At 38.9% G+C, this 17,333-nt stretch overlaps 1 protein-coding gene across 7 annotated transcripts in view; it reads left to right on the plus strand.

Moving 5' to 3' along the window:
• Nucleotides 1-17,333, plus strand: part of MGAT4A (alpha-1,3-mannosyl-glycoprotein 4-beta-N-acetylglucosaminyltransferase A) — a 111,429-nt gene that overhangs the window by 44,273 nt on the left and 49,823 nt on the right. For all 7 annotated transcript variants that reach the window (XM_079940587.1, XM_079940588.1, XM_079940583.1 and 4 more), the window contains 2 exons: nt 13,805-13,972; nt 16,078-16,218. In XM_079940587.1, the coding sequence (XP_079796713.1) occupies nt 13,805-13,972; nt 16,078-16,218 (309 nt within the window). The remainder of the gene's footprint in view (nt 1-13,804; nt 13,973-16,077; nt 16,219-17,333) is intronic.

The following is a 17,333-nucleotide window of genomic DNA, read 5'->3' on the forward strand; positions in this document are numbered from 1 at the left end:
GAGTCTGCTTCTTTTTTGTTATATTCACTAATTTGCTGTATTTTTTAGATTCCACATATAGGTGATGTCATACAGCATTCGTCTTTCTCTAGAATCCGTTTTTGATTTTTGCCTGACTCAGTTATTGCTTGGACAGTTGCAAAGGGGTGATTTTCTAACATTCGTCCTTCTTTCATCATTTATAAGCTGGCATTCCACTGTAAGAAACACTTTTCTGTCATCTGTTAGTTGTTATTTATTAATATGGACTCACAGATTCTTACTTTATTTAATAAGTTATAATTCATTACCATCAGTATTTGTTTTGGTACTTAAATTGCAGTGAATTTAGCCAGGGGGAGCACCTCAAGTGGCTTCCTGTGCCCTTATGATATGTCCTATCTTATTATTTTTTTTTTGACTTCTGTCCTCAAGGAATTTATTTTTATTTATTTATTTTTAACATCTTTATTGGAGTATAATTGCTTTACAATGGTTTGTTACTTTCTGCTTGAATCAGCTATACATATACCTATATCCCCATATCTCCTCCCTCTTGCGTCTCCCTCCCACCCTCCCTATCCCACCCCTCTAGGTGGTCACAAAGCACTGAGCTGATGTCTCTGTGCTATGTGGCTGCTTCCCACTAGCTATTTTACATTTGGTAGTGTATATAAGTCCATGCCACGCTCTCACTTCGTCCCAGCTAACACTTCCCCCTCCCCATGTCCTCAAGTCCATTCTCTACGTCTGTGTCTTTATTCCTGTCCTGCCCTGAGTTTCTTCAGAACTTTTTTTTTTTTACATTCCATATGTATGTGTTAGCATACGGTATTTGTTTTTCTCTTTCTAACTTCACTCTATGACAGACTCTAGGTCCATCCACCTCACTACAAATAACTCAATTTCATTTCTTTATATGGCTAAGTAATATCCCATTGTATATATTTGCCACATCTTCTTTATCCATTCATCTGTCAGTGGACACTTAGGTTGCTTCCATGTCCTGGCTATTGTAAATAGAGCTGCAGTGAACATTGTGGTACATGACTGTTTTTGAATTATGGTTTTCTCAGGGTATATGCCCAGTAGTGGGTTTGCTGGGTCATATGGTAGTTCTATTTTTAGTTCTTTAAGGAACCTTCATACTGTTCTCCATAGTGGCTGTATCAATTTACATTCCCACCAACAGTGCAAGAGGGTTCCCTTTTCTCCACGCCCTCTCCAGCATTTATTGTTTGTAGATTTTTTGACGATGGCCATTCTGACTGGTGTGAGGTGATACCTCTTTGTAGTTTAGATTTGCATTTCTCTAATGATTAGTGATGTTGAGCATCTTTTCATGTGTTTGTTGGCAATCTGTATATCTTCCTTGGAGAAATGTCTATTTAGGTTTTCTGCCCATTTTTGGGTTGGGTTGTTTGATTTTTTTATATTGAGCTGCATGAGCTGCTTGTATGTTTTGGAGATTAATCCTTTGTCAGTTGCTTCATTTGCAAATATTTTCTCCCATTTTGAGGGTTGTCTTTTTGTCTTGTTTATGGTTTCCTTTGCTGTGCAAAAGCTTTGAAATTTCATTAGGTCCCCTTTGTTTATTTTTATTTCCATTTCTCTAGAAGGTGGGTCAAAAAGGATCTTGCTGTGATTTATGTCATAGAGTGTTCTGCCTATGTTTTCCTCTAAGAGTTTGATAGTGTCTGGCCTTACATTTGGTCTTTAATCCATTTTGAGTTTATTTTTGGGTATGGTGTTAGGGAGTGTCCTGATTTCATTCTTTTACAAGTAGCTGTCCAATTTTCCCAGCAACACTTATTGAAGAGGCTGTCTTTTCTCTATTGTATACTCTTGCCTCCTTTATCAAAAATAAGGTGACCATATGTACGTGGGTTTATCTCTGGGCTTTTTATCCTGTTCCATTGATCTATATTTCTGTTTTTGTGCCAGTACCATACTGTCTTGGTTACTGTAGCTCTGTAGTATAGTCAGATCAGGGAGCCTGATTCTTCTAGCTCTGTTTTTCTTTCTCAAGATTGCTTTGGCTATTCGGAGTCTATTGTGTTTCCTTACAAATTGTGAAATTTTTTGTTCTAGTTCTGTGAAAAATGCCATTGGTAGTTTCATAGGGATTGCATTGAATCTGTAGATTGCTTTGGGTAGTATAGTCATTTTCACAGTATTGATTCTTCCAATCCAAGAATATGGTATATCTCTCCATCTGTTTGTATCATCTTTCATTTCTTTCATCAGTGTCTTATAGTTTTCTGCATACAGGTCTTTTGTCTCCCCAGGTAGGCTTATTCCTAGGTATTTTATTCTTTTTGTTGCAATGATAAATGGGAGTGTTTCCTTTCTTTCAGATTTTTCATCATTAATGTATAGCAATGCAAGAGATTTCTATGCATTACTTTTCTTTCCAGCTACTCTGCCAAATTCATTGATTAGCTCTAGTAGTTTTCTGTTAGTGTCTTTAGGATTCTCTATGTATAGTATCATGTCATCTGCAAACAGTGACAGCTTTACTTCTTCTTTTGTGATTTGGATTCCTTTTATTTCTTTTTCTTCTCTGATTGCTGTGGCTAAAACTTCCAAAACTATGTTGAAAAATAGTGATGAGACTGGGCAACCTTGTCTTGTTCCTGATCTTAGTGGAAATGGTTTCAATTTTTCACCATTGAGAAGGATGTAGGCTCTGGGTTTGTCATATATGGCCTTTATTATGTTGAGAAAAGTTGCCTCTATGCCTACTTTCTGGAGGGTTTTTATCATAAATCGGTGTTGAATTTTTTCAGAAGCTTTTTCTGCATCTATTGAGATGATGATATGGTTTTTATCCTTCAGTTTGTTAATATGGTGTACCACATTGGTTGATTGGCGTATATCGAAGAATCCTTGCATTCCTGGGATAAACCCCATTGATGATGGTGTATGATCCTTTTAATGCGCTGTTGGATTCTGTTTGCTAGTATTTTGTTGAGGTTTTTTTGCATCTATGTTCATCTGTGATATCGGCCTGTAGTTTTCTTTTTTGTGACATCTTTCTCAGGTTTTGGAATCAGGGTGGTGATGGCCTCATAGAATGAGTTTGGGAGTGTTCCTCCTTCTGCTATATTTTGGAAGAGTTTGAGAAGGACAGGTGTTAGCTATTCTCTAGCTGTTTGTTAGAATTCGCCTGTGAAGCTATCTGGTCCTGGGCTTTTGTTTGTTGGAAGATTTTTAATCACAGTCTCAATTTCAGTGTTTATGATTGGTCTGTTTATATTTTCTGTTTCTTCTTGGTTCAGTCTTGGAAGGTTGTGCTTTTCTAAGAATTTGTCCATTTCTTCCAGGTTGTCCATTTTATTGGCATAGAATTGCTTGTAGTAATCTCTCATGATCCTTTGTATTTCTGCAGTGTCAGTCGTTACTTCTTTTTCATTTCTAATTCTGTTGATTTGAGTCTTCTCCTTTTTTCGTGATGAGTCTGGCTAATGGTTTATCAAGTTTGTTTATGTTCTCAAAGAAACAGCTTTTAGTTTTATTGATTTTTTTCTACTGTTTCCTTCATTTCTTTTTCATTTATTTCTGATCTGATCTTTATGATTTTTTACCTTCTGCTAATTGTGGGTTTTTTTTGTTCTTCGTTCTCTAATTGCTTTAGGTATAAGGTTAGGTTGTTTATTTGATATTTTTCTTGTTTCTTGCGGTAGGATTGTACCGCTATAAACTTCCCTCTTAGAACTGCTTTTGCTGCATCCCGTAGGTTTTGGGTCGTCGTGTTTTCATTGTCATTTGTTTCTAGGTATTTTTTGATTTCTTCTTTGATTTCTTCAGTGATCTCTTGGTTATTTAGTAGTGTATTGTTTAGCCTCCATGTGTTTGTATTTTTTACAGATTTTTTCCTGTAATTGATATGTAGTTTCATAGCGTTGTGGTCAGAAAAGATATTTGATATGATTTCAATTTTCTTAAATTTACCAAGGCTTGATTTGTGACCCAGTATATGCTCTATCCTGGAGAATGTTCCATGAGCACTTGAGAAAAATGTGTATTCTGTTGTTTTTGGATGGAATGTCCTATCAATTATCAATTAAGTCCATCTTGTTTAATGTATCATTCCATTTTGGATGGAATGTCCTAACAAATATCAATTAAGTCCATCTTGTTTAATGTATCATTTAAAACTTGTGTTTCCTTATTTATTTTCATTTTGGATGATCTGTCCATTGGTGAAAGTGGGGTGTTAAAGTCCCCTACTATGATTGTGTTACTGTAGATTTCCCCTTTTATGCCTGTTAGTATTTGCCTTATGTATTGAGGTGCTCCTTTGTTGGGTGCATAAATATTTAAAATGGTTATATATTTTTCTTGGATTGATCCCTTGATTATTATTTAGTGTCCTTCTTTGTCTCTTGTAATAGTCTTTATTTTAATATCTATTTTGTCTGATATGAGAATTGCTACTCCAGCTTTCTTTTGATTTCCATTTGCATGGAATATCTTTTTCCATCCCCTCACTTTCAGTCTGTACGTGTCTCTAGGTCTGAAGTGGGTCTCTCCTTTTTTTTTTTTTTGCGGTACGCAGGCCTCTCACTGCTGCGGCCTCTCCCACCGCGGAGCACAGGCTCCGGATGCGCAGGGCCAGTGGCCATGGCTCACGGTCCCAGCCGCTCTGTGGCATGTGGGATCCTCCCGGACCGGGGCACGAACCCACGTCCCCTGCATCGGCAGGTGGACTCTCAACCACTGCGCCACCAGGGAAGCCCTGAAGTGGGTCTCTTGTATACAGCACATACATGGGTCTTATTTTTGTATCCAATCACCCAGTCTATGTCTTTTGGTTGGAGCATTTAATCCATTTACATTTAAGGTAAGTATCAATATGTATGGTCCTACTACCATTTTCTTCATTGTTTTGGGTTTGTTTTTGTAGGTCCTTTTCTTCTCTTGTGTTTCCCACTTAGAGAAGTTCCTTTAGCGTTTGTTGTAGAGCTGGTTTGGTGGTGGTGAATTCTCTTAGCTTTTGCTTGTCTGTAAAGTTTTTAATTTCTCTGTCAAAGCTGAATGAGATCCTTGCTGGGTAGAGTAATCTGGGTTGTAGGTTCTTCCCTTTCAGCACTTTAAATATGTCCTGCCATTCCCTTCTGGCTTGCAGAGTTTCTGCTGAAAGATCAGCTGTTAACCTTATGGGGTTCCCCTTGTATGTTATTTTTCCCTTCTTTTAATATTTTTTCTTTATTTAATTTTTGATAGTTTGATTAATATGTGTCTTGGCATGTTTCTCCTTAGATTTATCCTGTATGGGACTCTCTGTACTTCCTGGACTTGATTAACTATTTCCTTTCCCATATTAGGGAAGGTTTCACCTATAATGTCTTCAAATATTTTCTCATCCCTTTCTTTTTCTCCTCTTCTTCTGGAACCCCAATAATTCGAATGTTGGTGCGTTTAATATTGTCGCAGAGGTCTCTGAGACTGTCCTCAATTCTTTTCAGTCTTTTTTCTTTATTCTGCTCTGCAGTAGTTATTTCCACTATTTTATCTTCTAGGTCACTTATCCGTTTTTCTGCCTCAGTTATTCTATTGATTCCTTCTAGAGAATATTTAATTTCATATATTGTGTTGTTCATCATTGTTTGTTTGCTCTTTAGTTTTTCTATGTCCTTGTTAAACGTTTCTTGTATTTTCTCTATTCTACTTCCAAGATTTTGGATCATCTTTACTATCATTATTCTGAATTCTTTTTCAGGTAGACTGCCTATTTCTTCTTCATTTGTTAGGTCTGGTGGGTTTTTACCTTGCTCCTTCATCTGCTGTGTGTTTCTCTGTCTTCTCATTTTGCTTAACTCACTGTGTTTTGGGTCTCCTTTTCACAGGCTGCACGTTCGTAGTTCCCGTTGTTTTTGTTGTCTGACCTCAGTGTCTAAGGCTGGTTCAGTGGGTTGTGTAGGCTTCCTGGTGTAGGGGACTAGTGCCTGTGTTCTGGTCGATGGGGCTGGATCTTGTCTTTCTGGTGGTCAGGTCCGTGTCCAGTGGTGTGTTTTGGGGTGTCTGTGACCTTATTATGATTTTAGGCAGCCTCTCTGCTAATGCGTGCGGTTGTGTTCCTGTCTTGCTAGTTGTTTGTCATAGGGTGTGCAGCACTGTAGCTTGCTGGTCATTGAGTGGAGCTGGGTCTTTGCGTTGAGATGGACGTCTCTGGGAGAGCTTTTGCTGTTTGATATTATGTGTAGCTGGGAGCTCTCTGGTGGACCAATGTTCTGAACTTGGCTCTCCCACCTCAGAGGCACAGGCCTGACACCTGGCCGGAGCACCAAGACCCTGTCGCCACACGGCTCAGAAGAAAAGGGAGAAAAAAAGAAAGAAAGAAAGAAAAAGTAAATTTATTAAAATAAAAAATAATTATTAAAAATGAAATTGAAAAGTAATAAAAAAGGAAAAAGTAAAAGAAAGAGAGAAAGAAGAGAGCAACTAAACCAGAAAACAAATCCACCAATGATTACAAGCACTAAAAAGTATACTAAAAAAAACCGTATAGACAGAACCCTACGACAAATGGTAACAGCAAAGCTATACAGACAAAATCGCACAAAGAAGCATACAAATACACATTCACAGAAAGAGAAAAAGGAATAAAAAATATATATTGTTGCTCCCAAAGTCCACTGCCTCAATTTTGGGATGATTCGTTGTGTATTCAGGTATTCCACAGATGCAGGGTACATCAAGTTGATTGTGGAGCTTTAATCCGCTGCTTCTGAGGCTGCTGGGGGAGAGTTCCCTTTCTCTTCTTTGTGCGCACAGCTCCCGGGGTTCAGCTTTGGATTTGGCCCCGCCTCTGTGTGTAGGTCTCCTGAGGGCGTCTGTTCCCGTCCAAAGAGGATGGGATTAAAGTAGCAGCTGATTAGGGGGCTCTGGCTCACTCAGGCTGGGGAGAGGGAGGGGTATGGAATGCTGGGCCAGCCTGCAGCAGCAGAGGTCAGCATGACGTTTCAACAGCCTGAGGTGCGCCGTGTGTTCTGGGAAGTTGTCTCTGGATCACGGGACCCCGGCATTGGCAGGCTGCACAGGCTCCCAGGAGGGGAGGTGTGGATAGGGACCTGTGCTTGCACGCATGCTTCTTGGTGGCTGCAGCGGCAGCCTTAGCATTTCATGCCCGTTTCTGGTGTCTGTGCTGATAGCCACGGCTCACGCCCATCTCTGGAGTTCGTTTAGGCGGTGCTCTGAATCCCCTCTCCTCGCACACCCCGAAACAATGGTCTCTTGCCTCTTAGGCAGTTCCAGACTTTTTCCCAGACTCCCTCCCTGATAGCTGTGGCACATTAGCCCACTTAAGGCTGTGTTCATGCAGCCAGCCCCAGTCCTTTCCCTGGGGATCTGACCTCTGAAGCCCGAGCCTCAGCTCCCAGCCCCCACCTGCCCAGGCGGATGAGCAGACAAGCCTCTCAGGCTGGTGAGTGCTGGTTGGCATCGATCCTCTGTGTGGAAATCTCTCCGCTTTGCCGTCTGCATCCCTGTTGCTGTGCTGTCCTCTGTGGCTCCAAAGCTTCCCCCTGCCACCCACTGTCTCCAACAGTGAAGGGGCTTCCTAGGGTGGGGAAATTTTCCTCCTTCAAGCTCCCTCCCAGGGGTGCAGATCCTGTCCCTATTATTTTGTCTGTGTTTTTTCTTTTTTCTTTGCCCTACCCAGGTATGTGGGGAGTTCCTTGCCTTTAGGGAGGTCTGAGGTCTTCTGCAAGCATTCAGTAGGTGTTCTGTAAGAGTTGTTCCACATGTAGATGTATTTCTGATGTATTTGTGGGGACGAAGGTGATGTCCACGTCTTACTCTTCTGCCATCTTGAACTTCTCCCTTTTATTATTTTTTTAAATTTAATTTTTTAAAATTGCAATCTATGTCCTTTTTTAAAAATAACATTTTCTTAGACTTTAAAATAAAGACTGTTACAAGAAACAAAGAGGGACACTACATAATGATCAAGGGATCAATCCAAGAAGATTTAATAATTATAAATATTTATGCACACAACATAGGAGCACCTCAGTACATAAGGCAAATCCTAACAACCATAAAAGGAGAAATCGACTGTAACACAATCATAGTAGGGGAGTTTAACACCCCACTTTCACCAATGGACAGATCATCCAAAATGAAAACAAATAAGGAAACACAAGATTTAAATGATACATTAAACAAGATAGACTTAATTGATATTTATAGGACATTCCATCCCAAAACAACAGAATAAACTTTTTTCTCAAGTGCTCATGGAACATTCTACAGGATAGACCATATCTTGGGTCACAAATCAAGCCTTGGTAAATTTAAGAAAATTGAAAATCGTATCAAGTATCTTTTCAAACCACAATGCTATAAGGCTAGATATCAATTACAGGAAAAAAAAACCTAGAAAATACAAACACATGGAGGCTAAACAATACGCTACTAAATAACCAAGAGATCACTGAAGAAATCAAAGAGGAAATCAAAAAATACCTAGAAACAAATGACAATGAAAACACGATGACCCAAAACCTATGGGATGCAGCAAAAACAGTTCTAAGAGGGAAGTTTATAGCAATACAGTCCTACCTCAAGAAACAAGAAAAATATCAAATAAACAGCTTAACTTTGCACCTAAAGCAATTACAGAAAGAAGAACAACAAAAAAACCCCAAAGTTAGCAGAAGGAAAGAAATCTTAAAGATCAGATCAGAAATAAATGAAAAAGAAATGAAGAAATTAGTAACAAAGATCAATAAAACTAAACGCTGGTTCTTTGAGAAGATAAACACACTTGATAAACCATTAGCCAGACTCCTCAAGGAGAAAAAGGGAGAAGACTCAGATCAAATTACAAATGAATTACAAATGAAAAAGGAGAAGTAACAATTGATACTGCAGAAATATAAAGGATCATGGGAGATTACTATAAGCAACTCTATGCCAATAAAATGGACAACCTGGAAGAAATGGACAAATTCTTAGAAACGCACAGCCTTCCGAGACTGAACCAGGAAGAAATAAAAAATATAAAGAGACCAGTCACAAGCACTGAAACTGAAACTGGGATTAAAAATCTTCCAACAAACAAAAGCCCAGGACTAGATGGCTCCACAGGAGAATTCTATCAAACATTTAGAGAAGAGCTAATAACACCTACCCTTCTGAAACTCTTCCAAAATATAGCAGAGGGAGTAACACTCCCAAACTCATTCTATGAGGCCATCATCACCCTGATACCAAAACCACATAGAGATGTCACAAAAAAAGAAAACTACAGGCTAACATCATTGATGCACATAGATACAAAAATCCTCAACAAAATACTAGCAAATAGAATCCAACAGCACATTAAAAGGATCATACACCATGATCAAGTGTGGTTTATCTCAAGAATGCAAGGATTCTTCAATGTATGAAATCAGTCAATTTGCTACACCATATTAACAAATTGAAGGATAAAAACTATATGATAAACTCAATAGATGCAGAACAAGCTTTCGAGAAAATTCAACACCCATTTATGATAAAAACTCTCCAGAAAGTAGGCATAGAGGGAACCTAACTCAACATAATAAAAGCCATGTATGACAAACCCACAGCCAACATTGTTCTCAATGGTGAAAAACTGAAAGCATTTCCTCTAAGATAAGGAACAAGACAAGGTTGCCCACTCTCACCACTGTTATTCAACACAGTTTTGGAAGTTTTAGCTAGCCACAGGAATCAGGGAAGAAAAAGAAATTAAAGGCATCCAAATCAGAAGAGAAGTAAAACTCTCACTGTTTGCAGATAATATGTTACTATACATAGAGAAGCCTAAAGATGCTACCAGAAAACTACTACTAGAACTAATCAGTGAATTTGGTAGACTGGCAGGATACAAAATTAATGCACAGAAATCTCTTGCATTCCTATACACAAATGATCAAAAATCTGAAAGAGAAATTCAGGAAACACTCCCATTTACCATTGCAGCAAAAAGGATGGAATACCTAGGAATAAACCTACCTAAGGAGACAAAAGTCCTGTATGCAGAAAACTATAAGACACTGATGAAAGAAATGAAAGATGATACAAACAGATGGAGAGATATACCATGTCCTCGCATTGTAAGCATCAACATTGTGAAAATGACTATACTACCCAAAGCAATCTACAGATTCAATGCAATCCCCATCAAACTAGCACGGGCATTTTTCACAGAACTAGAACAACAAAAAATCACAATTTATATGGAAACACAATTGACGCCGATAGCCAAAGCAATCTAAAAAAGAAAAACTGAGCTGGAAGAATCAGGTTCCCAGACTTCAGACTATACTACAAAGCTACAGTAATCAAGACAGTATGGTACTGGCACAAAAACAGAAATATAGATCAATGGAATAGCATAGAAAGCCCAGAGAGAACCCCACACACATATGGTCACCTTATTTTTGCTAAAGGGGACAAGAGTATACAGTGGAGAAAAGGCAGCCTCTTCAGTAAGTGGTGCTGGGAAAGCTGGACAGTTGCATGTAAAAGAATGAAATTAGAACACTTCCTAACACCATACACAAAAATAAACTCCGAATGGATTAAAGACCAAATGTAACGCCAGACACTATCAAACTCTTAGAGGAAAATACAGGCAGAACACTCTATGACATAAATCACAGCAAGATCCTTTTTGACCCACCTCCTAGAGAAATGGAAATAAAAACAAAAATAAACAAATGGGACCTAATGAAACTTAAAAGCTTTTGCACAGCAAAGGAAACCATAAACAAAATGAAAAGACCACTCTCAGAATGCGAGAAAATATTTGCAAACGAAGCAACTGACAAACGATTAATGTCCGAAATATAGAAGCAGCTCATGCAGCTCAATCTCAAAAAAGGAAACAACCCAATCCAAAAATGGGCAGAAGACTGAAATAGACATTTCTCCAAAGAAGATATACAGACTGCCAACAAACACATGAAAAGATGCTCAACATCACCAATCATTAGAGAAATGCAAATCAAAACTACAGTGAGATATCACCTCACAGCGGTCAGAATGGCCATCATCAGACAATCTACAAACAGTAAATGCTGGAGAGGGTGTGGAGAAAAGGAACCCTCCTGCACTGCTGGTGGGAATGTAAATTGATACAGCCTCTATGGAGAACAGTATGAAGGTTCCTTAAAGAACTAAAAGTAGAACTACCATATGACCCAGCAATCTCACTACTGGGCATATACCCTGAGAAAACCATAATTTAAAAAGAGTCATGTACCACAACGTTCATTGCAGCACTATTTACAATAGGCAGGACATGGAAGCAGCCTAAGTGTTTATCGACAGGTGAGTGGATAAGGAAGATCATACATACAATGGAATATTAGCCATAAAAAGAAACGAAATTGAGTTATTTGTTGTGAGGTGGATGGGCACAGAGTCTGTCATCCAGAGTGAAGTAAGTCAGAAAGAGAAAAACAAATATTGTATGCTACACATATATATGGAATCTAAGAAAAAAAAAAGGTTCTGATTAACCTAAGGGCAGGGCAGAAATAAAGACAGAGACGTAGAGAATGGACTTAAGGACATGGGGAGGGAGAAGGGTAAGCTGGGATGAAGTGAGAGAGCAGCACTGACATATATACACTACCAAATGTAAGATAGCTAGTGGGAAGCAGCTGCATAGCGCAGGGAGATGAGCTCGGTGCTTTGTGACCACGTAGAGGGGTGGGGCATGGAAGGCGGGAGGGAGATGCAAGAAGGAGGGGATATGGGGATATATGTATGCATATAGCTGATTCACTTTGTTATCCAGCAGAAACTAACACACCATGGTAAAGCAATTATACTCCAATAAAGATGTTAAAATAAAGTAAAATAAAATAACATTTTCTTATTTGACACAAGAATGCTCCAGGTTCATCTTAAAGTTATTTTCCCACAGGGTTCTAATTCTTTTTTAGTGACAGAGGTCTAGAATTCACTATCCTGGCACCATGTGAGTGGTAAGAGGTAAAGGGGGAAGAAATCACAGGACAGTTCACTCATGCTCATTTTGGACACAATCTGCTTGGCGTGATGGGCCCTACTATTTAGACTTGGCATTTAACATGGTTTTCATTTCTATAGCCTTATATAGTATGTTCTGATTTCAGAGCAAGTTACCTATTATTATTTCTAGATTTTTTTGACCTTTTAAAAACATTGTTTTTTACATGAATTTTAGAATCACATGTCAAAATTCAAGTTCCAAAAAATTTTCGTTGATGTTTTAAAAAGTGTTGCATTTATTATTAGTTTAGGGTAGGATTTATCTATTTTTTTTTTTGCAAGATTGGGATTAATAAATGACTTCATTTTTTTCTTCCATTACAGGCTCCAGGAAAAGGCTTACAGTTTTTATCACATAACTCTCGTGTGCCTCTTGTTAAAATTGTTATAGTATAATTGTTTGTAGTTTTGTGTTTGTGAATAGTATCTTTTTAACATTTCTTCCATTGTCAGTTAACACATATGGGAAAGTGCCTAAACCATGGGTGTATAGTAATGAATTTTATTTAACCAGGAACCAGGTCAATAAATAGAACCTTGTTGGCACCCTGAGGCTCCCCTGTATGCCCTTTCCTAATCACAACCCCCCTCCCTTCCTTTCCTCCTAAAGCCAGCAAATTATGGAAACTAGAACTGCTTATTAATACATTGTTCAATACAGGGAACTATGACAGTTAAGCAGGGGAGGCTTTCTTCCCTGCCACAGAATTCTTCAGAGGTACTTACTCTGTGGTCCTTTATGTAAGGGCCAAAGAATAATATAATTGACTATTTTTAAGGCTAGTTTTATGAGACAGGCAGATTTATATTTCTTAATTCTGTTTTGTACAGAACGATTCCATCCTTGATTGAGTAAAGCAGAGATTACAATATAAATTAAAGAGTCTTTCCAAGGTTTGTTTTGTTCAGATGTCAGAATAGTAGCCTTAGATTATCTAGCTTGATAGAGAAGCTGAAATGGTTGTTCTGATTTTTCTTAGTTTAATGAGGTTGTGGAAATTGCTCAGACCATTTACCAGCCTCAGCTCCCTTCCGGTGCTGCTGATCAAGATAAATGCATGGTTTCTTTTCTGCCTCTCTTAGATTTTGGTGTCCAGTTCTGTCTTGGGGTCTCTTCTCACTGTGTACTTTGTATCTGAGCTGTCTCATACTGTTGCTTCAGTGCCTACGTTTATCCTCATACAATCCACTTTTATTTCCCAGACCAGGCTTTCCTGACCTGTGATTCTCTTAAATTCAAATAATTGACTTTTAGGGTCATCTTAACATCTACCTGATTGAGTTGTTAGGGATCAGGAATTTGACCAAAGTCTGGCCTAGGGAAATTTTTGCAGAATAGGAAGTACAGAGGAAACAGCCTATGGAAATGAGTGGTTACGCTATAAAATATGTTATATTCATTATATTATTAGATATATTATCATTAGTTTCAATGCTTCATCTCTATCTTCATACAAATAGGGTCTTTATAGTTGTTTGTACCTTTTGAGAAATGATCTTGGTATTATGCTTGAAGTGATAATTCCAAAAACCTTGTCTATTTCTCCCTATCTTTAACTTTCTGAAGTGCTAATTAGAAAGCGCCCATATTCTTACAGATATTAATAGCACTAAGTTAGTGGTGGCTTTGCCACCACTTTGTTAGTTGGGGCTCTTTTTTATTTTCAATTCTGTCTCAGTGAATTCGTTAATGAATATCTGTTTCTGAAAAATGCAACTTTAAAATCCCTAATGTTACAATTCTGTTTCGATTATAGTGGGTTTTTTTTTAAAGAAATATACTAATAACTTTTGGTTTTGCTTCTAGAAAAACTGATTGCTTATCAACGAGAATTTCTTGCTTTAAAAGAACGGCTCCGAATAGCTGAACACAGAATCTCTCAGCGGTCTTCCGAACTCAATGCCATTGTACAGCAGTTCAAGCGTGTAGGAGCAGAAACAAACAGAAGTAAGGATGCGGTGAATAAATTTTCAGGTACAGACGATATTTTTGGTTTTATGAAAAGATTACATTTTCAACGGGTCATGTGAAATACTCTCTTTGAAAGTTGTCTAGAGTCGCAACATTTGTTACCCTCTACAGAGAGAAAAATCACCATACAAAACTTTTTCTATTGTGGTTAATTATAAAACAAGTTTATTAATTGCTAAATTTGATTTAAAGAGAGTAATATTAAGTTTCAGTTGTATAAATTTCACTGCCAATAGTGAAGAACCAGCATCTTTTAAAAAAAACATTTAGAATGAGACTAAAATTTAACTTGGTGTTTATGCATATTTCTGTTGTGACTTGTGTGGACTTCAGATGGACTCTGGGGAACCTTTGAGCTATTTGAAGCAATTAGTGCTCTCAGATATGACTTATAAGAAATAAAAAGATATAGTTTTATAATGGGTACTTTTGGGGGTACCTGACCTGTTCCCTCTCTGAGAAATTCTGGTCTGAGTGAAATGAGTATCAAGCATCTTCTGTTTCTATCCTATTCTTATTCTAATGACTAAATCGATATATGTATATAATCAGTTGACTCCAAATCTACATAATCTTCCAAGGATAGTATACTTTTTCATTTAGCATTATGTTATAATCTTTCACCATTAATTCCTCTCATCTTGAGATTCACTACCGTACCTTATTTTTAGAGATTCATGCCCCTTTCTTCCCCTCCTGATTATAAAATTTGTATTATGGCACAGTAACATTTAAAATTATGGAATGGTTAACATTCTTTGTTTTCTTCTAGTCTTTTTTCCATGCATATTTTTCTTCAAAAGTGTAATTGTGTGTTTTATGGCCTTACCTTTGCTCTTGAAATTATGCTATTAGCATTTTACTATGGCATTGAATATTCTTTTAAAATACCATTTTTGATGACATATATATCAGCTAATCATATACTATATTAAATATTTTTCTACAAATAGGCAAATAGGATTTTTCTGGGTTGTTTTTGTCCCCCAATTTATAACTCTGTGAAGAACATCTCTGTATATAAATCGATTACTTTTATGGTAGGCCTTAAGTTATTTTCATTAGATTATGACTTTGTTAAAAACAGAATCTGTGTTTTGATGACTGTTGATTTCCAACCACGTGCCACAGTGGCTGGAACAAAACCGATAATTCACTAAATATTTATTGATTGCATAGAAGTTACATTCCTAAAAGGGAAATTACTGAATAATAGGGCAGGAATGTTTTAAGGGTTTTGATGCTGTTCTTAATAGCTGAAACATTTATCACATTATCACCACAATTTAATATTACTGTTTAATCTGCTAACTTAATTTGATGGGTAGATATTGTTGTCTTGTAATTTGTAGTTGTTGCCTTTACATGAGGTTAAACTTTAATTTCATGTGTGATAGTTTCGTTTCTTTTGTGAACTTTCGGTTCTGAATATTCAGAGTATTTTAAGGGAATTTTCATATTGCTCTGTATAAAATTGTTATTGAGACTGCAAGTCCTTACTGCTAGCTTCCTTATTTAAAAGGTTAAGTTCTAGTTCAATGGAATTGTAAAACAATATTGATTATCCTATCAAGGTTTTATTTTCTATTATATTAAATGGTTCATTGGTTCCTCTCATAAAAACTGAAAAACGATTTGAAAGTTATGAACTGTACCAAACATTCTCAACTTGTGCTGTTTAAATTAGTGTACTTGAACTAAAAAAAAAATCTTCCATGTGAAATTTTGGTCAAATATAATAGCATAAAAAAGTGAAAGTTACTGGTGGTCGTTGTACTTATTATTATTACATTTTCATGAGTGGATAGCGTGTTTACAGTCTGTCCCCCAGGGCTTGAGTTCTGACACATTATAAAGGTGAGTGGTTCACATTCTGTCTTCTCGTGGTACTCTGGCTGACCTTTTTAGCTTCATTCAGACTGTTCTCATCATCATGACTCTGTGAGACTCTGGTTGCCTAAGTGTCCATGGAAATATCATTGACCAAAGTATGAAATTAGGATAGAAAATTCTTTTAGTTCTCATAAATTTTTACCACTATCTTTGTAACGTCAGCAACTTCTATAAGTGAGGTATTACCGTGGATTGATTATACTTCTGTATTTCAGATGGTACCCTAAAGCTCTTGAGGGAGTTAACAAGCAAAAAATCTCTTCAAGTGCCAAGTATTTATTATCATTTGCCTCATTTATTACAAAATGAAGGAAGCCTTCAACCTGTTGTGCAGATTGGTAATGGAAGAACAGGAGGTATGTTTGTTTTCTTTCCTATTGTATTTGCACTGCTGGTCTTAATTATGTCTTGGAGTATTATGTTGACCCTTATAAGTCAGGCAAGTCGGGAGTCAAGATGGCGGGCTAGGAGGATGCAGAATTCACATCTCTGCACAACTAGGGCACCTACCAGGCACCAGTGGGGGACCACAGACACCTAAGGGGCGGGAGGAACCCCCCCAGTGATGGGGAAGGATGTGGGGCGTGGGGGGAGTGAAGGGGGAGGAGAAGTGGAGGCGGGACAGGACTGGCGTCCCTGAGGAGTGGCTGGGGGAGGGGAAGGGATCCCATGCCAAAGCGGGAAATTGGGGAACCACTGGGAGAGCAGAGGATCAAAAGGGAGCGTGGCCAGGTTTCCCCTGCCCACTTGGGCCCCTGGGAGCCTGCTGAGATCCCAGGACTGGTCCTCTGCCCGCCAAGGCCCCCTCCAGCCACACGGGTCCTGAGGGAGTGGGAGGGAGGGAAGGGGAGCAAAAATAAAGGCCGGACCTCTGGGTGGGAGAGGGGAGGAGTTCCTACACCCAGCGGGACCCACCCACGGTTAGGGGTCCAGTGGTGACGGGGGAGACCCTGGGGGAGATGGTGGGGGAGGGGCGTGGAGGAACAAAAGGGACGCGGGCAGCGCTTTCCCTGTCCACTCAGGCACCGGGGAGCCTGTTGGGCTTCTGGGCCTAATCCTCTACCCTTGGAGCCTCCCTCTTGCCATGCCGAGCCCAAGCCCTGACCCTACACCCCCACCTCTACACTCAGAGGACCCCCCTGCATCGCGCTGGGCCTAAATCCCACCCACACACCCTCACTCAGGGCCTTACCTCCAAACTCTGGAACTCCGCACTCCAGAGGCCCTCCTTTAGACATGCTGCCTCTCTCCTTCCATGCAGGTCCTAAGCAGAGGCCCCGCCCCACGCTTGAATGTCACCCTGCCTAGGCCCCGCCCCCAAGGCCTTTTCTGGCTGTGTGTCTTGAGCCTAGGACCCGCCCCATGCTCACCCCCAGCCGCCTTGTTCCCCCCCACCCTAAACCCTGCTGCTGCCTAAGTTCCACCCCTGCCTAAACTCCGCCCCCATAGCCAAGGCTTTTTTTTTTTTTTT

This window comes from Stenella coeruleoalba, assembly GCF_951394435.1.
Source record: "Stenella coeruleoalba genome assembly, chromosome: 13".
Classification (NCBI taxonomy): Eukaryota; Metazoa; Chordata; class Mammalia; order Artiodactyla; family Delphinidae; genus Stenella; species Stenella coeruleoalba.